At 44.8% G+C, this 27872-nt stretch overlaps 1 protein-coding gene across 1 annotated transcript in view; it reads left to right on the forward strand.

The window, feature by feature from the left end:
- LOC142775342 (adenylate kinase isoenzyme 1-like) overlaps positions 1–19313 on the forward strand; it is a 37449-nt gene extending 18136 nt beyond the window's left edge. The window contains exons 4-7 of the mRNA XM_075876702.1: positions 7160–7323; positions 12454–12570; positions 15141–15326; positions 19236–19313. Coding sequence (XP_075732817.1) covers positions 7160–7323; positions 12454–12570; positions 15141–15326; positions 19236–19313 — 545 coding nt within the window. The remainder of the gene's footprint in view (positions 1–7159; positions 7324–12453; positions 12571–15140; positions 15327–19235) is intronic.
- The last annotated feature ends 8559 nt before the right edge of the window (positions 19314–27872 follow it).

A 27872-nucleotide genomic window follows, 5' to 3' on the forward strand; every position in this document is an offset into this window, starting at 1 on the left:
AGATATAAAAGTAAACAAAACTCTTGACACATTAGTGGATAAATACAGAAAAGTTAGTAGGCCTCAAATCAAAAACAAAAGAGAAAATCGTTTTGAAGCCTTCGGGGCACTAGGGGCAACAACTCAGACCATCTGTGTTGCCGTTGAGCTTACCCTTTTTGTAATGAATATCAAAAGTGTATTGTTGAAGAGCTAAGCTCCAGCGCAAGAGACGGCCGTTTTTCGATGACATGGACTGTAGCCATGTGAGGGGACAGTGGTCAGTCTCTATTGTGAACCTGAAACAGACGATGTAGCAGGCTAGCTTCTGCACACCTTAAACAATGCAGGCACATTCCTTTTCTGACGCACTGTAGGCTTTCTCACGCACCGAAAGCTTTCTACTGGCATACAGTACAGGGTGTTCCTGGTCGTTCTCTCCTCTTTGACAAAGCACAACAACCACACCCCGGTCGCTGGCGTCACACTGAATGAATGGCTTAGAGTAGTCAACACTGGCTGACTCGTCAGTGCCTTTTTTAGCATGGAAAATGCATGTTCTTTGGCCCCATTCCATTGTACGATCTGGGGTTCAGCCTTTCTAAGAGCGTCTGTCAAGGAACTTGCAATGTCAGAGTAACCCGGGATATGTACCTTTGGTAATAATCGGCCAAACCAAAAAATGACCAAATGTCCTTCTTGGTTCGTGGTTGGGGGAAGATATTGCGGCCAGCTTCACCTCTAACGGCCGGCGGTAGCCTTGACCTATTACATGCTCTAGATAAGCTACCTCAGAGCACCCAAATTGGCATTTCGCAACTTTCAGAGTTAAAGCCGGCCTCACGCAAAAGACATAGCACAGCTCGCAAGTGTTTCATGTGGCCTACCCAGGATGAAGAAAAATAGCAATATCATCTAGGTATGAGAGGGCAAAGTCCACCATACCCTGCAGCACTTTGCCCATTAGGCCAGAAAAGCAATAGGGGGCATTCTTTAATCCAAAACTAAGGACCTTCGGCCGGAAGGTTCCCATCGGGGAAATAAACACCGCAAGCCTACTAGCCCTCTCAGTTAGAGGCACCTGCCAGTAGCCCCTGACTAAATCCAAAATCGAGATGAAATTGGCACTCTGACTTGCTCAAGCCTTTTCTCAATATGTGGAATCGGATAGGTTTGGTCTTTTGTAATTGAGATGAGCCTCCAGCAGTCAATAGATGGCCGTGGCTCCTTCCCTGGGACCTCAACCAAGATCGGAGACGAGGTATAATCACTCTCTCCTGGGTCAATCACTCCTAGCTCGAGCATTCGGTTTATCTCCGTGGCCACTATTTCCTGTTGCCTAGGTGCAACACGGTAAGCTTTAGAAAGTATTGGATCTAATGATGTCTGCTCAATATCATGAAATAGGGCTGTGGTTCTGCCGGGCGTATCTGAAAATGTTTCTTTAAAGTCAAATAATAGTTATTTCAGTTCCGCCTTATGATCTGGCTCCAAATCCGCCTGCTCTACCAGGTTACTAATAGTATTGCCAATGTCTTTGTTCTCCGTCTTTAACTCCGGGAAATCAATAGGCATTTTTCTGATTGATTGAGCGACATGTTTACAACAGCTTACCTCTGCTGGTATGGTTTGAGCAGATTAGTGTGGTACACCTGTTGCGTTTTACGCCTTCCCGGTCCAGTAACCAAGTAATTGGTGTCTGACAATTTATGAACTACTTGACCAGGTCACTCCCAGTAGATCTGAAGTTTATTTTTCAATGAGGGCTCAGTATCTTTACTTTTTCCCCTACTAAAAAGCTTTGCATCTGGGCTGTGTTGTCATAATAGCGCTTAGCGTTGCTTTGAGCTCTGCGCATTTTGTGCACCGCTAGTTCTTTAGCTGCGTGAAGTCGGTCCAACAGCTCAAGCACGTATGCTACAAACGAAGGGTCGTCCGCCCGGCCCTCCCAAGATTCTTGAATAACGCGAAGTGGGGACCAAAGAGTACATTCGTAAACAAGCTCCGCAGGTGAAAACCCTGCTGATTCGTCAAGAGCGATCGGAAGCGCGAACATAGCTGCAGGCAAGTGATCCTTCCAACCCTCTTTGTGCTCATGACAAAGGGCTCGCAGCAGCCGTTTCATGACTGAATGTACCTTCTCTACGGCATTTAACCGAGGGTGGTACACTGAACTGTGGATGACTTTAACCCCACATTTTCCTAGAAATGTCAAGGTCAGTGAACTTGTAAAAACAGATCCCTGGTGTGAATGAATTTTGCGGGGAAGCTTACACGTCCAAAGATAACTATCTCCTCCGAGCTAAGCTTCTTTAATGGTACCACTTCTGGAAATTTCGTGGCTCTGCAGAGCACTGAGTATATGCCGGTACCCGGACTGCGTTACAGGAAGCGTACCCACTGTATCTATAACTAGCCTACGAAACGGTTCTATGATTATGGGGACCAGCTTCATAAGTGCTTTGGCCTTATTCCTTGGCTTGCCAATGCGTTGGCACGTGTCGGAGCTTCTAACCGAAGCCTCCGTCTCCCGATAGCATTCGGGTCAGTAAAACTCCCGTAACAAATATTCTTTTTTTTTTGATGCCGAGGTGCCCTGACCGCAAACCCTGACAAAGCCCTGACCAGGTGCAGCAGCTCCTTGCGGAAAGAATACGGTACAACTAGTTGATTAAACCGAACTCCTTTTCGAATCCTGTACTTTCTGTACAGGATGCCTCCCTTGCTGAACTGAACCCTCTGCTTAGCCACCACTTCCTTCACGTCTGGCGTTAGGTTACGGAGAGTGGAGTCATTTTCCTGTTCCGCTATCAGTTCTGTAGAACTTGCATTTAACCACTTTATAGTGCATTCTACTTCTCGAGACCTCAGGTTCATCTGGTTTCCTACATCTTTATTTAGATAGTGTGTTTTCAGATTCCCTTATAGGGCTGTTGGGTTTAGTACCAGGTAAAAAAGGGTCCGCTGAAGCTGTTTCCTCTGACACCAGATCTTTACAAATTGTCTGAGCTGCAAGCTCCCTTGCTTTGGAGCGAGTTAGGGCCTGTACGATACCCTCACTGAACCCAATTCCTCTTTGTCACAGCAAATACTCTGACTTATTAGAAAACAAATACGGGTACTGCACTGGAAGATGTGCCGAAACGGCACCTTCAGTGTCTAGAACTCAGAAAGGGCCTTCAATGCAGACTCTTGCTACTGGGAGACATGCACTATTAGTTTCTACTGCTTGTCTTATCCACGCACATTCTCCTGTAAACTGACTTTTCTCGACATAAGATGGGTGCACTACATCCATAGTGGTGGCCGAATCGCGGAGCACGCGGCACGGTTGGCCATTCATGACTAGGTCTCGCATGCATGGTTCTCGCAATTTCATATTTTCGTCCTTACTACACAGCGACATTACCAGAACTTGCGGGTTCTTACAACCTAGAGAAATATGCCCCGTTTGTTGGCAGTTGTAGCAAACTATCGGCTTCTTGGCCCCGAACGCCTTTTTCTATTGCCCCTCCGCCCTTTTCTTGGGTGCTTCTTCCTTTCACTTGTTCTCGTCACCACTTTCTTTGGAGTCTAACCCCTCTTTCAGCATATATCGACTCGACTTTGCCCATCGCGGAGGCTTGTCGGCATGATATTTACTCATCTCCCTCCTAGGAACATCTTTGCCTTGGAGAGCACGGCGATTTACATACTCCTCTGCGAGCTCTGCCGCTCTCGTGATAGTATCTACTCCTTGCCTATCCTGAACCTCGTATTTGATGTTTTCTGGTAGACGCCGAAAGAACTGCTCTAACGGAAAGCACTGCAGAGTCTTTTCCGTATCACCAAGCGTGCCCTCCTCTCTAAGCCATTCCTCAAGATTTACCTTTAAGGTGTACTCAAACTCTAGGTATGACTTGTTTCTGGATATCTCGATCTCACTAAATTTTCGCCTGAACACTTTCGCTGACAGTCTGCACTTATTGAGCAGACTCGCTTTGACTCTGTCATAGTGGTCTGCGTTTTCTTTCCCCATGTAGGCTATAATGTCAGCTACTTCACACGGCAGCAGCGTAAGCAAGTGATGCGGCCACGTGTCTTTAGCAAAATTTTCCCTCTCACACGTGCGTTCCAAGTACAACAGAAAAAGACCAATGTCCCCTCATATCGCATAGGATGGCATCAAATCTGTCATTCGGCGCTCTCTTTCTCGTGCCACTGGGCTAGCTTCGTTCGTTGATTGAGCCTTCGCTAGTTCAAATTCTAGGCATTTCATTTCCATACGATCGATACATTTTCTTTCTTTTTCCTCACGAAGTCTGTGCTCGTTTTTTCTTTGCTTAATGTCCTCTAAGCATTCGCTGAGCTTCTCGTCATCTGCCCCGGTCTGCTCGATAACGTCAATGATTTCCGGCTTTCTTTTCATCTCGGCAATTTGCAGGCCTAGCTCTCAGGCCAACTCTAACAACTCTGGCTTTTATAGTCCCTTCAAATTCATGGCTGTCCTTGGTGCTGCTAACCCTTAACTAAACAACTCAACGTACTATCAATGCTTCAACCAACAGTTACCAAATCAGTGCATTGTTTACAATCCTACGCAAAGCCTGGCGATATCTCAACAAAAAAAAGCAGTGCACTCATCCTATGCAGTCGTGAATTCGGACGCGTTCCTTCCAGTGTTGTCAGTGATGCTGCAAAGCACTTTCGTCTGACGCTAGGTCCTCCAGGCCGCAGGTCTCAGAATTGCCTTCTGGTCGATGAGCTCGATCCCACCACTGTCAACCAGTTGTGACTCTGGTTCAGTGGGTCTCTTCATTGGTAGCTGGCCACCCCATCGAACTCGTCCCTTACAACGAGGAGCAATGCTTGTACAGGAAAACAGAGAACATACGTTTATTTACACTACAGAAAGGTCAATAAAAAGTTTAGTTACATAGTGGTATTCTTCAAACATACCGAGCTCTCCTCTCAAAAAAGCACCCCAAATGAGCCGGAGGGGAGGGGGGCTCATTATAAAAGGTATGTTCTCCCTAGATACCTAGATTTGGGAATGCGTACAGATGGCACTGTCCAATCATGGATCACACATAACCGGCGAGGGTGACGGGCATGCACAGCCCACGTAAACGTCCAATATTGAAGCGTGGTCTTTGCATGGCTATGTGGCACAAACGTGGCTCCTCCTTGTCGAAGTGTGCTGCTGGGCGAGGGGTCTGAAGCTCATGACAGCATCAATCAAAAGGGCTGCCGTAAACAAGCTTAAAATGATCTGCCGAACTGCTCACTTAATTAGCGGGACGATTTGCAGCTGCCGCTGTCATCTTTTAAGGAAGATGCTGCACTTGTAGTCGTCTCTCGAACTGCTTACGGCGTTGTGGCGGCAAGCCGCCTCACCCTCCGGCCTGGGGGGAACAATACATGATAGACATAGGCCGCCGACCGGTCGGTGACTTGTTTGAACATCAAAAAGGACGCCGTTCCCTTGTCAGGCCCTGCACCGGTCATAAAAATGGGTAGAGTTGCACGAGGTGCTTTGCCATGTGAAATCCGCTGAGATAAAAAGTCCACCCATTGCAAAGTGTTCACCTGTAATTAATCGGAAACGTCATCAACAAGGTGTGCACCTGCGTTTATATTGCCTCGTTGACGCGTAGTGGTTACTACTTCGCTGATTCACAATATGATGACTCGTGGTGTAGTGCGCACTCAAATGCTCCGGCAGTATGCATACACGCAAAGAGAGTCCACAATAGGCAGTGTTACGTGGACAGGCATTCATTTCCTAGCGGTATGATTGAGATGCTCACTCAGAAATGAAGTCTGGCCTGTAAATGAGAACACAACGCGAACAGGGTCAGATTACGCTATAACGTTCTACTCTTGAAGACGACGCTCCGGCATCCTCATGTTTAAGATCAACCTCCGTGTTGCGATTTCCTCGTTCTGGCGAAAAAGGAACGCGGCAGTGTATGTGTAGTTTGAAAGCACTACAAGTGGTCCAAGATTTCTAATGGAGATCGCTTATAACTCTGCACGTGAGTTAACCATTTGATGTATCTTAATGTGCACTTTTATGTCATGATACACGGACCTCTAATGTTTAATTTCCACCGAAATTCGCCGTTGCTGGAATCGAAGCTCCTCCTTTCGGGTCTGCCACCACGCACCCGCGACAAGTGTACCTGTAGCTGTCATTATGCGTTATGAGAGGTGGCATGTACGAACCCTTTCGATGTCTTGACTATCGGGTGAGTTATAATTTCAAATTTGCACTGAGATCAATGTAAGGAAGCATTTTTGCATTCTTGACTCTATCAAAAATGATAAGAAGACATCAGAGCAGATGTTACTTCTGGGGTGGCTGACTGCCCGGTTACAATATTCGACTTTTAATTCGAAAGTCGCGTGCTTGGCCCCGGCCACTGGGATGACATTTGGATGATGTCAAAGTGATCGACTGTTGTGCTGTGTCATTTCAGTGAAAGAACCTGAGGTAGTCAAGATCGTCCGGAGTCTTTCACTAAGGCGCGTCGCGCACAGCCTGAGTCACTTTAGGACCAAACTGTCCAATACCAGAGAAAATCCAAGAACTAACATGGACAGCCGATACCATAGTTCACGTTAGAAAAAAAAATTGGAGTTCGCTTGAAGTTTCTTTTTAAGTGCAGAAGTCGATCTTATAAACGAGCCCCGTACATATCACCTTCTCAATTGCTAGTCTACCTTCAATCCTTGGTATACGGTACTACCGTTTCATAAAGAAACGAGTAAATGACCATTAGAACTGGCCCAGAGTGCCTACTACAAGTGTATTTGTGAAATTTATAAACAGGGGATGGTTGCAGGAGCTGACATTTCGACAAGTGGACTTGTCTTTTTCAAGACTGATTTCCTTTGCCTTTGTGTATATATGCTTCGTACCTTCTCCACCAATCCCAACTAAGAAGGAGAGCATACAAAGCCTTGTCACTTTGTGTCTTCATCGAATAAACCGACAGTGGCACAGTTTGTGCTATGGTAGACCCATACATATAAAATGATTGCGCTGACACACTCGATGTGTAATGACCATTTTAACTCGAGCTGCAATAAGCAAAAATAACAAAACATTTGCTTAACCGACCATGGGAGCGGCAACCGGGTGTCTTATATAAAATCGTCTATACTTGTGTCGCTAAATGTGTACCGGGCCACACAGGTGGACCTGCATCCGGCAAGGGCACACAGTGCGACAAGATAGTGGCGAAGTACGACTTCACATACATCTCGTCGGGTGACCTGCTGCGGGCTGAAGTGGCGTCTGGCAGCGACCTGGGCAAGCAAATCAACGACATTATGAAGCAGGGAGAGCTTGAACCACTGGTAAGTGACTCATCTTTAAAAGGACCGTCTATTGTCCTTCACGGCTTTTCTGTTTTGTGTTGAAATAAAAAGCCTACCATGTGAACTGTCTAACCATGCCGCAGTTTGTCTAGAAAGTGTGTAGAAACTCTTAAAACAAAGTTTTTCGATCTGTGTTTGGTCGCCTTCTAACGGTCGGGTAAATGTTCACAACACTGGTCGGTGGCTGATTATATGTGGTCTTTAACGTCCCAAAACAACCATACGATTATGAGAGATGCCATAGTGGAGGGCTCCGGAAGTTTCTTTAACGTGCACCCAAATCTGAACACACCAGCCTACAACATTTCAGTCTCATCGCAAATGCAGCCGCCGCAGCCGGGATTAAATGCCGCAACCTGCGGGTCAGCAGCACAATACCTTAGCCACTAGACCACGGCGGCGGGGCACTGGTCGGTGGCGGCGGCGGCGATTGTACTGCCGGTGAAAATAGAAAACTGAAACCGCGTGCAGTTTTTGCAGGCTTCAGATTAAAACCAATACCCTGGCGGTCGTTACAACCGCGCACCCACATTTTGTTGTTCTTATGAGTGACGGTGGGCACCGTGCTCACGTTTCTCCGCCGTTTGCAGGCAGAAATGTAGGCAGGCATGCAGGCAAGTGAACAAACAGCCTGCAGTGCCACCGGGCGCCTATTGAATGCTTGAGAAAGAAAAGCAAAAGTTAGTATTTGGCACCACCTGAAGCTACCTCAAGTGCATAAAATAGTTTCAAGCTTTGCATGTGTTTTTAAGCAAAATAAATCTACTTGTGAGGATTCATTCTCCTACCAGTGAATTTAGCCCATTGCTTGAAAATTTCGATCATAGTTTAATCCTACATCAAGACAATAAGGAAATGGGACAGCAAATAGAAAATTGTTGGGTATCGCAAGCGATCATTTTTTGTTGACTTTCAAGATCAAGATAAACTTATTTCTTTTTATGAGTCAAATGCATTTTTCTTGCCACCAATGTGATGAACGATATTCTCATTCATGCCCCAATCACAAAAAGTTTTCCGAGTGGCAGACAGTTGCTTTAAATAGACTTTGCATTACTTTTCAAAGTAATCGGTCTGCAGTCACGCACATGGTGGCCTGCAGAAGTGGTAGGTGCAATTGTGCTGCTCAGAATGCTCAATTAACCCAATGACCGTGAATGCGAGTACATGGCGCGGCCATTACTGTACATGTCAATATTTCAATATAGAAAAGAGAATGATTTCTAGAGGACTTTGAGAAAAAGAAATTGGGGGATCCTTAAGCTTTGCCTTTAAGAGTTGGAACCCAAGAGGGATATCCTTTCCCTAGTGCGTACTTGAAGCACTAATTGCATGAAAAGGGAATAGGCGCAGTAACGTGTGTCGCGTTTCTACTGCATGGGTGAACAACTTTTCAACCAAGAAGTCGTTATTTATTTCACATGTACGGAGCACCCGATTGCAGTGTACACTTGTACGACACATTATTGTTGTAATATTTCTTGTTGTATTGCTAAGCATGTATATAGGACGTGTGTATTTGTAAAGCATGAAACTTACTTTCTTTGCATTTCTGAGCAGATGAAGAGATTTTCACTATGTTCACAAGGAGGGGAGTGGCTGTGCCGTAGAACACCTGCTTGCGACGCAAACGACCCGGATTCGATCTCCTGTCAGAGCTAGAACTTTAGTATATTTATTTTATTCACATCTTTCCCCATTTTTTGCTCACACAGAAGATTTTTTGCTCATAATCAACGACGCTGACGCCGGAACATCTGCAAAATCTCTCAATAATTGCGAAATCCAGGCCGCGTTCTACGCTATAATGTTGGGCTGTCGTGTTATGAGAGCCTTCTACTACCGACCGGCAGCCTTTTCTGACCGTGCTAAAAAGTGCTGCAGGGCCACTTGATGTTACCGGCAATGGAGTGCACGAAAACGCTCTCAAACGGCCATTCTCCACTGTTCAATGACGAGGGGGTGGTTTTCTAATTTCTTTCGCTACCCTTCTCACAGGCGATGCATTATCCTTGGACCTTAGTTAGTTCTAAAAGCACCTAACCTAAACAATGTCAGCATTTAGCACTAAAGCCTATCAGGATTTCGGGCGTATCGGCTACACGCTGTTATCACCTCTTGCGCAATTCTAAACACACAAAATGATGTGTGATCGGTTGGTCACGCACGATATACATGCAAGACTGGGGCGGCTGCATAGCAGAGCAGTGGAGAAGACAAATCACATTTGATATATAGACCAATCGAGAGCACATATACTATAGACGTCACAGCAACAATCTGCGTCACAAAAGTGAGCAACAAGGTCAAGGCAAAGAAAAGAAAATATTGCACTTGTTTTTTTTCTTAATTTTGAGAGCTTGGTGAGTAGCCCTTTAATAATTTTTTCTATGGCTGGACACTTCAGCAATGAAACGCGGGGGAATGAACGTCCTTCATTTGATATTTTTTAAATGCAAATGCGTTTCTTAGTCTTAGTCGTCCGGATTTGTCTACCTCCTCTCCCATAGCAATAGCTGCGGGCGTGCACGTCCTTAGCAACCAGAGCCTCCACCATATCACGCTTCAGCGTGGCAGCTGTCACCAACAGCTGCAGGCACGTGCCCTTATTTTCGCCCTTAGCAACCGGAGCCCCCACCTTGTTGCCTTGTACCTGACTTGCCGCCGCCTCAATGCAGTGCGTTTGAAACGCGTTTGTGGCATTTGTGCTGCCAGCATTTGCGTAGCGTTTCTGTTGATAAGATGCTGACATTACGGCCGTCAGGTACAATGACCGGTGCAGTACTTCGCCGCTCCTCTCACTGTTCGCTCTCTCTTCTCCTTGCACTCCACTTTCTTGTCCGCTCGCGCCTCACTCTGGACCGTTCGCTGGCTGGGCGCCTATCAAGAACATCCGAAAATGTGAAGATCCAGAAATGTGGAGATCCGGAATTGTGTACCAACCCCGAGCCGAGAACGCACTTTGATTCATTTCACAGTATTTTTTCACCGTGCATGCTAGCTACAAGAGCTGGACACGCATATCGTGTTTTTCGCGACAGAAAAATGCCACCTGCTGCGAATGGTGCTCTTGGCTGCACGGTTAAAAAAACAATATTTTTCTAATTCTTGAATCTCACATGCGAAACACCGTTATGAACGATACGCAATGCATTCACATTTCCTCACAATTTACTTCGAGGAAGGGGGGTTGTTATTTGTCAAAGCTGCGGGTACTGGGCTCTTAGGACGTCCGTGCAAACTCAGCTGTTTCCAACGCACATTGTAAACAGGGAGTATATAATAGGTCACTTCTGCGGAAGCACGCCAGGCGGAGGACGTCTCAAAAGTTCAGAAAAGGTAAAAGCCGTCAACACCTCTGTTGTGGGGATAACAGATGTATACAGCCCATACAACTTTCTAGGTATAAGAAACTTCGCTGTTAAAGAGCGTGGCCCTGCTGTAGTACTGGCATCCAGGAGCAGCATCTTCCCAGGACACCCGTTTTTCTTTTTTATTTTTCGTTTTCATAAGCTGGGAAAGGAAAAAGTAAATTTTTCAGGTTTTGTTTCATATAACGCTCAAAATTTGGCTCTAAAATTGGTTAATTTCAACGCACAATAGACATGACATGCTATATCTACGCAGAAAATAAGACACTTATGGTTCTGTGTAGGCATAGAACAGAAAATGCATTTACAGCTAAAGATTCTTAACTTCGGTGTTGTGGCTTAGCAGGCGTTAGATGAAGCAGGGATAGCAGTTCGTAAGAGTTACGAGTGGACACAGGAATGTTAGTCACCCGACCGTGTCTGCGTTTAGTGGTTAGGGTTCACTAAAGGACACGTGCAACTCAATATTTTCATGGGGTATAATGCGTTGACGAAGGTAGCAGTCGGCGTGTCCAAGGTGAAACTTTGATTTACCGTCGATAATCTGTCAAGCGGCCAAGCGCGACGGCGTTTATATGTGTGCCATAGAAGAGTCCGAGGTTATCGCTAGAGGCCGCGTGAGATCCAGAACAAACTATAATGGTTTTGTTTTGCGCATAATCTTATAGGAAGGTTCTAGTATTATTTAGATAGTTTCCAGTTAATCGGACGCTGTTTGCGTCAGTCCGAAGTTACACATGTTACATAAAAATCGAGCAAAAGGAGCACATGTGGAAATATAATTGGCAAAGTAGAACCACGAGCTTGCGTTCGAGGCGCATGTACCCATGCTCGGACCCCTGCTGTACAGAGACGACCAAAAGCACTGGAAATTCGTGCGTCAGATATAGTTCGTTCATCCGTACAACTTATGTTTTTTTATAGAAACCATGACTAACATTTTCAGGTGCAGCATTATACAATATATGGCTCTTCTTACACGCCTGTCACATTCGCCACATCTGCGTGTGCAGGTGATACAGTCCTTTCCATATGAAACATTCTTGAGCAGATTCTATATGGGCTAAGTTCGTGGACGACAGATGCAGATAAAGGACACAATCCGACCATACGCGTAGGTGCGCAACACGCGAACACCTCCTTCTGCCCAAACTGGTAGGGGGTGGTTACCCCTTCGAAACGGCCATGTTACATGTTGAGAGAGTTGTATTAGACGCTATGAAATATGTGCTCAAGATAAAAACAATACAACTAACCCTAAATAAGCAGCCGCGTGGGGCAACTTTTCTTGCTATGATGATTTTTAGGGTTGTTCTGTACTAGCGTTCGCACGGTATTATGAATTTGTTAAAGAGCGTGCAAAACTAAAATAATATCTTCGTCGTTCTATGCTTTGTTGTGCTTTTTAGTTATTAGCCAAGTTGTATAGGTAAAAATAAACATTTCGGTGAGTTTTGATATTCTCGGCATACCTTGTTGAGCGGGTCTACCACATGCAGATTAAGAACGATATTGATTATTAAGCAGATTCGCTTCATATTATTAACAGAAATTATACTGGGTATGCAGTGAGACCACAATTCTTTAACATGCAGATACCGTCGGCATGTATGTATGTTTGTATAAGCAATAATCGCAACTTCCTTTGCCCTGTTAATCATCCAGCTGTTTGGGAGTTACAGGTGCCAGAAATTCGAGTGCTTATATAATTGATGAGCACCTCTTTTTCGTATTGCAGGATATGATCATTCAACTGATAAAGGAAATAATCAAGAAAGACTTACTGACAGCCAAAGGATTCCTCCTTGATGGTTATCCCAGGAATGTCGAGCAAGGGGAGCGCTTCGAATCTGACGTAAGCTTCTTCTCTACGTGCAGCTTCGTGCCGTTAATGTATTTTACATATAAGGTAGTTTGTCCACGTCAAGGAATGTACGCCATTTGTGTTCACCTGTTCATATTCCTGATCTTCATACAAGAAGATCGAAATTAAGCATAACAACGCACCGTGCTGCTTAAACAATTTGAGGACTATATTTCGATAACGTCCTTGCGTGTGGCTCTTGCAGCATGTTAACCGTTGGTAATGCAAGTAGTCGAGTTGTATTGTGTACTTTTATTTTTTCAGGATATATGTATATTCTTCATGTTGCTGCGCAAAAGCCTAGAGAAAAATACGGCTAAGGCAAAGCCGAGCTTCCTACTGGACTTTTTTTTTGTGAACACGTGCTATTCATTTGTGACGCTGTGATGGCACACACGAAATCGCTTTGGAAAGCGGTGTATATATAATTCTCTGGGACAGTCCTTTCTTCTAAGGCGACTATAAGGCGAACGCCTTTTTTCTTTTCCGTACATGAATTGATCCTCCACTGCCTCCCTCCACGAGCTTCTTGCACGTAATGTGGCTCTGCACTGCCTCTAGGATAGGAGTCATTGCAAACTGTGGGCAGCTCACCTGCCTTTTCATTGCCTCCGTTATTGGCGCCACCGAGTGACGATTTGACATCGTCTTATGACGCCATGATGACACCATAATTATATGTCAAATTTTGGTGATTTATGACAGTCATGGCATCAGGTGATGATTTTTTTTCACTCGTATTAACGCGGACAGTCAAATTTTGCATTTATGAAGGAATCGAAGGTCTTGGCCCTTAATATATTACCAGAATAGACACACCCATAAATACATAGCTATTATAAAAAAAGAAAATGCATCTGTACTACACCTCGTACTACATCAGTGGCTTAAAATGTGTCCATATCGAGTGGCTCCAGTCGAAATCTGGCACTTTTGTATATGCTGCCATAGATTCCGTATTTTGCCACTAGATGTTTCAAGGGTGGGGAGTTCCCTTCGAGATGACGGAGTAAAAGTTCGAGGATCTCGAATGAGTTGTGTGGAACAGAAGAAAACCTCATTTGGGACAGAGGCGAATTTGGGATGATGAGTAGGAGGGAGGAGGACGCGGTAAAGTGAATGGTCTTAGAACTGGGTGAAAGTTGCCAAGGTTCCTTTTCGGTTTTCCCTGCAAACTCTAGTACCGCAGTTCAAGAAGGACAAGTAGCCCTGAAAACATATACCAAAAGAGTCTCCATCTCTGCACAATGGGGAGCAATGCCAGCGATTTTCACCCTAATTTTCGGTAAAAAAAACTTTGGTCATTGTACGATTATAGCAGTTTTAGATTTTTGGTGAATACTGCGTACAAATTGTTGTATGCGTAATAAATAATCTTTCAATGCCAGACCTGTCACAGCAAAAGCACTCTGAAACGCAAAGCGCACCAAGGGAGCGCCATTGAGCACATAAGTTGCTACCACGAATACTACTCTGTTAGACAATCGTTTTCTCTTTCGTAGACATTTTTCTATTTTTGTTTCCTATGCGACTTGATAACCGATGCACCTGTGAAAATTCGTGTATTTACTGTAAGTATACACATGCCAATCCATAAATATAAGCACCTGACCACTGCTGAGGTTTATAATCTGCTCCTCACCAATGAATAGATTTCAATGAAACGTGTGTACCATCTATTACACAAATTTTCCCAAAATTATCTAGCATAAATTAAACTGAACAAGTTTTGCTGTAGTTCAAAGGCATGTGCTTTTAGAAGTATGACTATATACAGCAGAGCTAATTTGGTGCGTGCCAGGAAATTACACCTTTTGCCTTCTGCAAAATCTAGTTGGAACATAAAGAACCTTTCCAGGATTTCCAGGACACCTGTACGGGGTGCCTTGTTTTGACAGAAGCAATGATGACCTGCCTTAAGTGAATGGGAAAGAGGCGAAATATACGTATATCTGACGAAAAAAAGATAGGTATCAAAAAGTTAACCCCGTTCCATAATGCACTAACTTACTTGAAAATTCTGCTAAAAGAACTGTCACACTACAAGGCGTGTGACTTCCCGGGACAGTTGAATACAGCCCATTAGAAATACCTCGGCCATATTATGAAGAAATAAATTCTCGGGGGAAGCCACGCGATTTGTATTTCGACACTACAGTTTTACCAGAATGTCCTTTGCGAGTCCCTGCTGTAGAACCTGGAGTTCTTCCTGACTGGCTTTCTTTGTCGAGTATGATTTTCTTTTCACCTATCTGCGCTTCAGTTACTGCTGACCACAGCTGCCACATGTGACAGACGGCGCTACGTGCACATGTCTCTAATAAATCGTGGTCATGATGCCAATTTCACTGCCTTCACGGGAAACGAGCAAATCGCGTGTCGGCGAAGGAGGTCGTGTCGTATAGGCAAGTTGTGTGATCTGTAGACAGATAGTAGCAATATATCAGTCTTCACCGGATATTTCTAATAGAAAACAAACAATCGAAAAATTGATATTATGAATATCATGCTGAATAATAAATATGAGCAATCACATATTTATTGCAAATGAAACTGTGCAGGTGTGCAAGTGCACGAACCTGATCTACTTCGAGGTGTCAGACGATACGATGAAGGCCCGGCTTCTGAAGCAGGGCCAGACGAGCGGCCGCATGGACGACAATGAGGACACCATCGTCAAGCGGATCAGGACCTTTCACGACGAGTCAGAGCCCGTGCTTCAGAAGTACAAATCTATCGTTCACAAGGTGGGCTTATGGTTTCCTTTAGAAAAAAAGACCGTATCCTTGCTTGCTGCGACGTGAAATTACGCAAGGCACATACTCGAAGCCCACATTTCATTACGCTGAAGTTCGTCATCGAAACTTCGGCAGCTCACCGGGGTTCAAAACGAGTGAAGGTGACTTGATCATGGAGCTCTGAAACACTCTTGCAAGTAATTGTTTAATAGCTCAATTAAAAGAGCTTATTTCGTCACGAATCCACTGCTACTTCTAGAATCTGTCAAGTAGGAGCATACAGGAATTCAGCGCTTATGGCGCTTTCACTCCCTTTTTGTACTTGGGAGCGTTCTAAAAGCTATGCAGAAAAAGAGATCACAAGGGGGCAAAAAGATGACGCCTTCATCAGTGCGGGTCACGAGCTTGAGCACTTTCTTTGAACGCTTAGCTTTCTTTCAGTGTGGTCGCGAGCTTGCGAGCAGACATATGGGGGCATCTTGCGGCGGACATCGTAGCTAGGCTGCTCACGATGCTCAAACCAGCCAATCGGTTTATCCATGATTGGTCAGAAGAATAGGGAATGCTTTTCCTGGTTGACATAGAATGAGTTGTATATTCTAGGCTCGTGCCACCCTATAATTATCGGCTTGCGTGTTCTCGGGAACTAATAATACCAATCGGCAGTATTTTCTGGCCACGCTCAGAAAGGGGTGCAGGGCCATTTAAATGGACCTACAAAAGCAAAAACACCCTAAACTGCGGAAGGGCTTTATGGTCTTTCAAGCGACAGCATGGTTTCAACCGATGACATACGTGAATGCTACACTGCTCTTATGCTTTTCAACTCTGATTTGAGCCTGGCAAACTTATCGCATAGCCTGAAGTGGCGTTATTACGCATTCAGTTGGGTCCCTCATCAAATGATTCACGTCCCAAAATTGTTGAGAATTTTGAAGGAGTAACAAGATTGTGTCTCCTGATGTTGGTTTGAACAATTCGAATATTTGTACTTGTTCATGCTTCTTTTTTACTACTGAATATCTATGTATTCAGTGAGCCGAATGTACAGTGCCTTCTCCAATATCTTGCCTACACAGGAGGTTAAAGAAATAGGACGAAGGTTCTCTATATTGATCGGCTTTCCGTGTTTGGGAATAAAGGTACTTTCGGCCGATTTCAGTTCCTGAGGCAGTATGCCATCAACCCAATACTTATTATTCAGATAAGTGAATATATTCTGCATGTCGTCAATTAAGTTGGCCATTAAGTGCTGGTCAGTTTGACGATTCACCTCTTTCTGGTAATCTTTTTGGTAAGAATGATAAGAGTTTGAATTCACCTAGAAAAAAAAATGAAACGCATAAACTGATACATAAGAAGCCAATAACTAAGCTGGTATTGAGAAGTAAAGTACAGGAATGGATAGTTTTGCCTCAGATTAGAGTCGCGGTTGTAAATTAGATCCCCGGTTTCAGCGTTGGCAAAGTGAACAATACTCTTACTAGTATCATCAAAGATTGAGCAATGGAAGTCGGAGGTACAGTCACTGGACAGGACAATGGCAAACTACCCTACGAGACGAAAAATGTTATTGACCAAGCCAAAAATGGAACCGACGAAATACAGCTAGTAGCGCTTTCGAAGCTAATTAATAGAAGTAAGGTAGGCGACATCAGTAGGTATAACATTGGGAGAATCAAGCAGGTGGTAAAAAACGGCGAAATTTTAAGAGCTGCAAAGGCAAATTTGTGCATAAACAAAAAATCCGATGTATACATTAAAGGACAAGGAAGACAATTTCATAAACATTATGGATAGGGTGGTTGGGGTGGCGGAGGAGTTAGTTCTACAGGGAGCTGTACAGAAGCCAAAACAACCAGGATGATGTCGTAAGAAGCAATAATAGCCCAGAGGAATTCGACATTCTATCAATATCAAAGGGGAAGTAATGAATGCCCTAGAATGCAAAGAGGCAAAGCTGCTGGTGAGTATAAGGTAACAATGGACCAGCTGAAACATGGTGGAGAAATTGTGTTAGAAAAACTGGCCACCTTATGTACCAAGTGTCTCTTGATAGGAAAGGTACCAAAATCTTTGAAGAACGTGAAAATCATCATAACCTATAAAAAAAGAGATATGAAAGACCACAAAATACACCGATCAGCTTATCGTCCATTCCCGCTAAACTATTCACAAAAATAATAGCTGGTAGAATTAGGGTGATATTAGAGTTCAATCAAACAAAAAAGCAAGCAGGATTTCGTACAGGCTGCTCCAGAATAGCCTATATTTATACTATTGATTGATATGAGGGGTTTAACATCTCACAACCACCTAATGATTATGAGAAATGCCATAGTGGAGGGCGCCGGAAATTTCGATAGCCTGAGGTTCTTTAACTTCCACCCGAAGCTGAGCACATGGGCCTGCATCATTTCCCCCTTTATCGAAAATGCACGTGCCCCCGCAGCCGGGATTCGATCTCGTGACTTGCGGTTCAGCAGCCGAGTACTTTAGCCACTAGAACACTGCGGTGGGGCCATATTCATACTATGCATCAGGTGATAGAGAAATGCTCGAAATATAACCGAGCTCTATACATTGCCTTCATAGATTACGAGAAGGCGTTTGACTCAGTCGAGACATCAGCAGTAATGCAGGCGCTACAAAATTAGGGCGTCGATGAACCCTACATAATCAATCTAGAAGAAATCTACAGAAGATTCACGGCCATTATAGTTCTCTCTAAAGAAAGCGACATAATCTCAATAAAGAAGGGTGTAAGGCAGGGAGACGCAATCCTTCCAATGCTCTTCACCACGTGTTTACAGGAGGTTTTCAGGGCCCCAGATTATGAAGAGTTGGGGATCGAGCTAATGGAAAGTATCTTAGTAGCCTACGATTCACTGATGACATTGCCTTGATAAGTAACTCGGGGGACAAATTACAGGTCATGAATACTAAACTGAACATGGAAAGCAAAATAGTAGGTCTGAAAATTATCATGCATATTACTAATGTGTAACAGTCTGGGCAGAGAACATTGCTTCATGATAGTTGGAGAGACTTCTGCAAGTTGTTAAGGAATATATCTATTTAGGACAGGTAGTAACCGTTGAGCCCAACCATGAGAGTGAAGTAACTAGAACGATAAGGATAGGGTGGATCACATTCGGCGAGCATTCTTAAATAATAAATGATAATCAACCACTAAACCTCAGGCAGCATAACTGCTGGTCATGCAAAGCAACTGCCTAGATTCCTTCAGAGGGAAAACGCTCGAGCGGGAGACAGAAAGTTACGTGGACCGATGAGATTAAGAAGTTCGCAGATATAACGTGTAAGCAAAAAGCACAAGACCAGGTTGATTGGCGGATCATGGGAGAGGCCTTCGTTCTGCAGTGGACGTAGTTAAACTGGTGATAATGCTCCGCAAACCAGGCGAAAAAAAGGACAATTGATTGGCTTTATGCTAAGAACTGGCGCCTTTGTGCCATCACAAGCTATAAGGTTTCATTACTTCCGGTCGCAGAAAGGTTGCGCAACTATTTCCACAAAATATTGAGTTTTCGTAAAAATATATTGTGTTCATATTTACGTGTTTAGGAGCCTAAAACTTTTCGGCCTACTTAGTTTTGTTGCCTAAAACACTGTTTTTAGTTTCTAAAAATCCGGGCTCAAGTCATGAAACACATACATGCAAGTAATGAGCGGTTACAATGCGAGTCCAAAAGATCAAATGCAAGACTGAGTTCACGGTCAGCTCACCTGTACAACTCGAGAAACCCCAAAGTAGGGTTATATGTCTATTCTGCTTGCTGTTAGTGTGTGTGTGTTTAAAATACATGGGGCACGCTATTATACTTTAAACTTTCCTAGTCACCCTTTAAGGCTTGCTGCAAAGTTTTGATAAAGTATGTTGTGTTTGTGTTTCAGATCTCAGCTGAGGACGACCCGGACAAAGTGTTCGCATCGGTCATGGCTGTCATGGACAACATCATTAAAACTGAATAGTCAAGAAATTAAAGGTCAAGTGTCTGCTGCATGTTGGTCTTTACTTGCAGTGCCTTCGATCTGTAAGCTTCAGATGACTTGTTTTACCATTGAGTTAGTCTCTGGTGCATTCTCTCCGCTCTTTTTTGTAGATGATCAACTCAGCTTTTATTTCTAAAAATCCATCATTGTTAGGCGCTTGGTAGCACGTCAGTGACTTTGACATTAATGGTGGCATGCCGAGTGCTTGAAATAGTGGGCCCAGAAGTATACTTAAAGAAGCCCTGCAAAACTTTTTGAGCCAAATCAGAAAACGCTGCCGATCGGTAAAGCCTTCATACAACGCCCGAGCCAAATATTACAGTGCAGCACGCGGCCTTGAATTCCCAGTAAATTATTAAAGTCAGCTAAAAGTTCCTTTCTCTTATCTCAACCAATTACTGGAGATGCTCAAAAATCACTCGTAGAAAGCCCATTTATGGCACGCTCCATAATCGGGGCCAAGCTGTGCTCCGCTGGCGTGCGCTTCTGCAGCTGGTGCCAGCACACTGCACTCCGGCGACAAGTGGACTTCACACATAACCAGAGCAGCTATAACATAATGACACTACTATAACTGTATCAGTTTTCCACTGATACAGCGTTCGCTCACTCACTTGGGTCAGTTTTGCAGTTTTCTTAGTAAGAGCATCCTCACTTGCACTGTCTCCACACTCGATGCGAACCCCTTAAAGAATATTTAAAGCTATCTGCTTTGCCAGCTTGGGAATACCGCGCACATTCGAAGGATGGCTTACTGGTCACTCAGCTTGAGGGGCATCTTGCACAGACACAACCAACTCCGGTGACACCATGTTTCCGAGAAACGGCGCATCACCACCTCACAAAAAACTCCGCAGAGATCTGTCCGTGTGGGCTGTGTGTCTTAATTTCACTAATGATTTAAAACTGCATGCATTCAAACAGTCAATCTTAATCGCGTTTTCAATTTCTATGAGTGTAGCTTGCGAAATAGTATTTGATCTCTGAAATATTTCAGGGACTATTTGCTGTGCCTCCACAGCCCTGATTGGATGAGAGCTCTACCTTTGGCTACACTCCCAACAGCTGGTGAAACGGAGTATAGGCTGGAACAGAGAATAAGGTTAAATTCTGCTTTGATGCAATCTCTTTCGATAGGCCAATATGTAAAGTGTGGGAAAGTTGCAGCAATAACATGGTTTTGAAATTCAGCAGCACTGGTAGACGCCTACTGCCATGCCTAACATGGAGTTGCTACAGGTCTCAAGAACCTGCATGCGTCAGCTGTACACCGCCACTATAATCTAATATCTTTACCCAAGGCTCAATACAACACATATATATTGTTGCCACCAAAAACATTGAAAGCAAATAAACGAGAGATAAGGCAGGAAACATGAAAATTGAGAGAAAGAGATAAATATATGTGTAGTGAGATAAGAAATGGTGACTGCTGGCTTTCCTTGAGTGGGTCAGCTCAGGACTGCTCTCTAGGCGAAGCCTGGGCCAGGGGTGTGTTGTCTCTTCCAGGGGGCCTCGGAAAGGTCCAAGCACCCAGCTGCAGCTCAACCCCCACCAAACCTTTCCTCCAGACACAGGTAACCCACACACGGCTAGGCGTGAGGGCGTGTCACCAGCCATCGTAACGTCATAATTATGATGGCATCTACTAGGAACAACATCATTCCTGATTGGTAAAGGCAAAGAAAATTGTCTTTCGAGAGAGCCAAAACTTGACACACCAGGTTTCAGGAAATTTCATTCAAATTTCAGCCTGTCCGTTGGCCTGCACGCAGTCTTGTGACTGCTTCTTATTTCTCATATGCCCTCCCTACTATAGTCTCTGATGAGATTGGCAGTATTGTTAAATATATAGCAATATTGGTTGGGGCTTAACATCCCATGACCAAAATACAGTAGGGAGTTTTAGTGCTGGGCACGCATTCTCTTGGGGCGTTGCGGACTTGGGAGCGTGCGGCGTTGCGTGCCCAACCCATACCCAACCAGAATGCGTTTTAGTTGGCGCCACGGTGGCCCGCACGCAAACGCAAGCCGCACGAATTTTACACGCGCTCGCAGAGCCATAGCGTCTTGTCGCGTAAGTAGTATTTAAGTCTTTTTATGACTTAAAATGTTAAATTAAACATCAATAGTGATCAGTACACTTTTTTATTCTGTACAGTAATCTGGTGTACGCAAAAAAGTGAAAAATACAAAGTTACTGTAACGACAGTGTCGACATCTTGTTACACTTCGTGCAGCCGCAGTCATGAACATGTTAGCTTACGCGTAATGTTTTTGAGGTGAAAATGAATAAAAAGGTAACTCATCTTTAATATTATCGCTGCACAGTTTTTGCACCAGATGTACAATGCACAATGTTTCTGCAATAACAAAGTTGTAGTGTGTTTCACTATGGCCGTGCTAGATGGCGCCACCTATCCAGCTGGTCGGGGGCTGGAATATGCCTTTTAGTTTCTATGTTCCAGGCCATTCTTGCTTTGGAAATCTGGCTGAAACCGTGTAATCGCTATAAGTGCTCGCACTTTGGCTTATTTTAACTCGATGGCTAGAGTATCCGCAGTGCGGATACCGTGAGTTCTTGCGAAGGTGGTCCGCGCGGACGCATGGCCCCATCGCTCCAGCGATCTTGCGACACATCTGTTTGAGGTTTCGCGCATGCGCAATACCGCCGCCCCAACGTCCTGCGTTCGCAAGCCGCTTGGACACCCAGCACAGCACTAAAACTCCCTAGTTGCCAGAGATGCCGTAGTGAAGCGCTCTGGAAATTTCAACCGACTGGGATTTCTCAACATGCACCTAGCTAAGCTCGCGGGCCTCAAGCATTGTCACTTCCATCGAAAATACGTCCAAGATTCAACCGGGCCGCGACGGATGCTTCGTAGCCAATTGTATAATTAGTACCCGGTAATAGTGAGAACTAAGAACCAACATGTTAGGGAGATTAATGATGCTTATTATATTAGAAAGGCAAGTCACTTGTGCATCAGCACACTTTTCACTATTTTATCATCGCAAGTAACAATTTCTGAACATGTACACTCTTTTCCATTTATGTCTTGTCACGTCATGAAAGAAAGTGCCAATATTGTGTAGTTTTGTGAATAAATGACTAGTTGGATGTGAAGGCTTGTGTTGTCATCACCTCTTTCTGTCCATGTTTGTGCACACTTCAATGTTCTGATCTGATAATACTGTATTGATGCTCCTGCCCTCCCCTCCACTGATATACACAAGAAGCTTAGTGATTCTTACTGGCATTTTTGTTCCTTTGTGTTGTGCATACCCTTTCTTGGGGTCTCATAGCATCCTTGAAGAACGCTTGCAGAAATTTGGAAACCTTGCTTCATTATACTTTTCAGGGCACGACCTGCAAAGATGTGTTTCTTTTTAATAAAGCAGCAGTCTCACAATGACAACTTCATACGATACTTCGACCTTCTGAACTAATAACACCCTTGTGAAAGAATGTTGAAGCAGCTGAAAGTTTATCTGAAAGCTTATCGATGGCTGCAAGAGCAATGTTCATACTATATGTACTTTCTTAAGCCCCCGCATCAAAGAATGCAAGGGTAAAATATATACATGTCTTTTCTTGTTTACTTCTTCCAACAGATATGTTCGAACTTGACGAACTGGTGGACTTTTTTCTTTTTAAGCATTCAGCAGTGGCTACTCAAATAAAAGGTCAAAAACACAATAATTGCTTCGATCAAAGGTTTAGCAACAGTCCTGATTATCTAGGGGACTATTGCCAGCTCAGATCTTCAAGTGCACTGAAGCCTTCCTTAAGTAAATGTTACTGTCCATTTTTTCTAAATGGTTGCTCACTAGAAGGACACAGTGTGCCTTTTCAGTTGACAGCCACATTTTCCCTGTCTTGTTCTTTTCTGTTGTCTGTGCCTGCATGCCTCACCTTGTTTCGTGTTGAATTGCAGTCAACTACCTCAATTTTCCGTGATGTGCATACAATAGATATAAAAACAAATGCAATTATTGTAAATGTGGGGCACTTTTTAACAGAGTACAGGTAATCTACTGAAGCCCTATTACCTCCACAGCAATGCTAAAGGTTGTGTTGGCAATAGTGTGGAAACTACTCAATTCCAGAAGTGATCCTAATTTTAAGATGAAAAAAAAAATCATGAGGAAACCACGCTTGAGAGAAAGGGCGACAACTTACCAGCATGTAGCCCACTAAGGAATAATGCTAGAGTACACGGTAACCAGACTGTCTGACCTTCACGCAAGTGTACTAACATGCTAATGTAGCCAGTGCTGGCAGTGCACGGGTATTGCTTACAGCTGATGCTTATTACTTCAACCTTCATTCGTACACTGTTGCAAAGTAAAAGGCAGTTGAAGTCCTTGAACAGGAGCATTGAAAGGTATGAAGCAGTTATTCCATATAAACTATGGGCGAATTACCCAATGAGGCTGCCAAACATGCACACCACTTCTATAATGCTTTACCTGCATAGTGCACAGTGATGCCTAGTATCATTGAAGGACTTGCTGTATTCGGACTAGGTAGTATTGCAAGCAACAAATGCTTTTTTTTCTAAGCTTTAGTTTGTACCCCCTTTTAAATGCACAGACAAATAGAAAGCTGTTTTAAATTAGGTTCAGCTTTTTCATCTCTTCTTTTTATCGCTCGTCTGGACTGGATCAGCACATCGTGGTGCATACAACGCCTCTCACCACCTATGCTAATTATATCATTTGTTATTTTGGAAGCAACAGACACATGAGTTTACAAACACTGTTGGCACCAGTTGTTCTTTGCGCAGCTGTATCCGTCACAAAAAACATGCTTTCTCGGCAGTACGCACAGGTGTTACGTGTCATAAAATTGGGGAGTCCACTGCAAGGCAAACTTTAGTTTGTTACAACGCAAAGCGATACAGACCACGGCATGGTGGTCTGCATATACATAAAGATAAGGGGAAGGGTTCGAAGAACCACTACTTTGCGCGGCAACCAACACAATCAAACGAGTCGAGCAGGAAATGTGGGCTTAATTACAACATGTTTCACATACCTTTGGGACGAGGCAACGTACTGGTGGGCTGAGTCCACAATCGGTGGTTCACATTCTTCGCCACCCACCTGGTGAGACTTCCTTCCTCCAAGGCCACGAAGAATTTGTCTTTCATTTGATCCGGCATCCCAAAATTGCGATATGCACAAGCAAAGCATACGGCCGTGCCGGCGCGCGCGCGATGACCCCACACATGCTGTCATTTCGGTGTAATGTTTACGTATTTTCACCTAAGTTTACACAGCGCACACGCATTACCAGTGCCTCCTCTATAACTTTCAGTGCCTGGTAGAACACCCTCTCGCGGCCATCGGCGCTTTCGTTTCTCCCGCTCGCCGCCACTGCGTGGTGGCGCTGTGCAAATAGGGTCGGGTGCTCTGCCGGTAGTGCTGATGCGGGCGCGGCCTAGAGCGCTTGTTTGCTTTGTTGTGCCTTGACACGTGCGGTTGGATTTGGCGAGTTGAGTGCGATGGAAGTTTTTTTTTCTTTTGTCGTGACCACGTACGTTGCATGATTTGCGATGTCATACTGCTGCATGCCGCTGTGAAAGTCGGACGAAAAAAAGAAAGTGCCTGGACTATCTTTACATGAAGTTCCTGCTGCCGCCGACGTACGAGAGAAGTGGTTGGCCGCTATTCGGCGGGACGGCTAGTCACCAAATGCAACGTTTTGTTACATGAAGGTATGTAGCCGTCATTTTCGCGTTGAAGACTTGCTTGAAGGAAAGAGACGACGGTTGAAGAATGGTGCAGTGCCTTCAGTTTTTGAAGATTACCCAAAACACTTGCAGCCAAAAGGAAGCGCTGAACGAAGCAGAGCAAGCATTGAAAAGCAAGCTTATGCTCCGTTGAGTGTGGGGAGCGGTCATGCGACAAGCGGCGCTACTGGGTTGTTGCCACCTGCAGCACCCACACCACCAGAACCTAAATGGGAGGAATCAGAGCCCATGGACGATAGTGTCAGCCACACCGATCAGCGCAATTATGTTACGCAGGATAAGGAAGGTGCACTCAAGCCTCGTGCATGTGACCGAGGTATTGAGGTCGACAGCAGGCAAGTGTCAAGTTTGCTGACCACAGAAAAAGCCAAACGGAAAAGAAAAGAAAAGGACCTGAGGAACCCAGCACTTAGGTTGCAAGGGACTGTGGAAAAGTACAAGTTGGAGCTAAGAAAGCTGCAAGAAGATTCTTTGGCGTCAGATACCTCGTATATCAGACAAAGGGCCACAGAGCAACAGCCTGCAGCATTGTTTTTGCTAGACCAAATCACAAATTTTAAGAAAAAAAGGCCAACCTGGTCTGAAGAGACAACTCATCGGTGCGTGTTCCTTCGACATTTGTCAACAAAAGCATACGAGCACATGCGACGTGAAACGCTTCTAAAACTTCCAAGTCGAACAACCCTGACGAATTACATTGGCACTACCACCGGTGAGACAGGCTTCGGCAAACTGGTTGAAACCAGGTTAGCTACAGAAGCTAAAAACTTGGACAAGCCTCAGTCAAGGGTCTGCTCTCTCATCGTTGACGAAATGAGGATAAAAGAAAAGTTACAGTACCACAAGCAAAGGGATTGCTTTGTTGGGCACACAGATGTTGATCTTGAACAAAACAGCAGCAGTCCTGTTTTGTGTTTGTTGCGAGCGAGCTCAAGAGCTTATCGATCGAGTAGGCCTTGCTTCTACCGATCATTGTCAGCATCTCAAGAAACCCTGAAGTCGAAAAAATCAAGACACAAAACTAGCAGCCGCACCTGCGCAACTGATGCGCGGGCAGCGAGTGAAAGACCGCGAAACCCTGTTTGGGTGGCGGCGCCTGGCGGTGAACGGTTGTACTCGCGCCGACGGTTACGCCTTTTGTTCTCCTCCCCATCCACCAGGCACTGAAAGTTATAGGGGTGGCACTGGCATTACACAAGTCAACACCAGAGAACACAACACCCAGCAGCGTGTTGCACCGTAGTAGAGTGTACTAGAAGTGTTGAGTGGCGTGACCACGCCTCGCCGCCTGATGCCTGCCGCGTGCAGGAACTGCTATGTGCTTCGACTCCCCCGTTGGGCATTCTTGATGCAGATTTCTTCGTACCTGCCCATCATTCATGTCTAGCACATGATACAATAGCGCTTGAAGTATGACACGCCAATCTACTGAATTTGAGCTCCATAAAAGTCCTTGTGAGAGATCGAAAATAATTCAGAAAGGGGTGTGTCCTGTACTGATTTCTTCTCTCTTAACTCTGTTTTCGTTGGTTAGGCGTCTACAATATTCAAAAGACCTGAGCCGATTTATTGGAAGTTAGCTGTGTTCAGAAAGCTGCGAGATTAAAAAAACAATTACTATGTCACACGCACGCAGAACAAGAAAGCCCTAAGTAAAAAGGGGAGAGGAAGGGAATTTGAACCCCCTACACCACGAAATGTTTTCGTAATTTAACTTTTCAGGGTATACTAAAATATTTACACGCATTCACAACGACAACCAAGGGCCAAAGTTAGGCGTTCTACTGCACACGCCACGCCCTCAAAAAAAAAAAATCCTGGGTAGCCCTGCGCCAAACGTTTACAATTGGCGAAACTGAATATAGCGTGGCTCTGCAGTATTTCGCACTGTAAATTTCACCTTTTCGACAGTATGAGGTCACAAAACTAGTTCGAGTCGAACGCAGTCGGATGAGAAATGCAAAATGCACCACCTAAAAATAGTAGCTGAGCTGTGCTAAGGGGTATATATATATATATATATATATATATATATATATATATATATATTGTGAGAATTCATTGTACGTCATCTTCCTCATCTATCAATAACCATCATCAGTCTTCGGCCCGTGCCTCTTCATGATCGGCGCCATTTTGCTGTTGCTTCAATAAAGCGTCAGCTGCATCGTTGTATTACAAGTGGTGGAAGGTGCTTCCCGATCTCTTCGACCTCTCTCTATCCAAAGCCAGCTCCTGGAGCTCCGTTCGGGACGTCGCTTGCGCCAGCAGAGCACCATGGCCCAAGAGCAAGCCCAACCGAACCACTCGCCGGCGCAACCACCAGCCGCCAACCATAGCCCGGTCAACAACCCCCCTCGGGAGCCTCCAATCTTCTCCGGTCTGCCTGGCGAAGATGTCGAAGACTGGCTCGACAACTATGACCGCGTAGGTGTCTACAACAACTGGAACGAGGCATCGAAATTAGCACGCGTCTAGTTCTACGTCTCTCAGGTTGCCAAGACGTGGTTCCTGAACCATGAGAGCGACTTCCGCGATTGGTCTTCCTTCAAAGACCAGCTCCGACGCATTTTCGGTACACCGACCGTCCGTTCAGAAGTTGCTCGCAAGAAACTGGCAGAACGCGTTCAACATTGCGGTGAGTCCTACACTTCCTATATTGAGGATGTGCTTGCACTTTGCCGCCGTATCGACGACACCATGCCAGAAGGTGATCGTGTCCGGCACCTTCTGAAGGGTATCGGACCTACCGCTTTCAACGCCCTCGTCGCACACAATC

The sequence above is a fragment of the Rhipicephalus microplus genome, chromosome X (assembly GCF_043290135.1).
Source record: "Rhipicephalus microplus isolate Deutch F79 chromosome X, USDA_Rmic, whole genome shotgun sequence".
Lineage (NCBI taxonomy): Eukaryota > Metazoa > Arthropoda > Arachnida > Ixodida > Ixodidae > Rhipicephalus > Rhipicephalus microplus.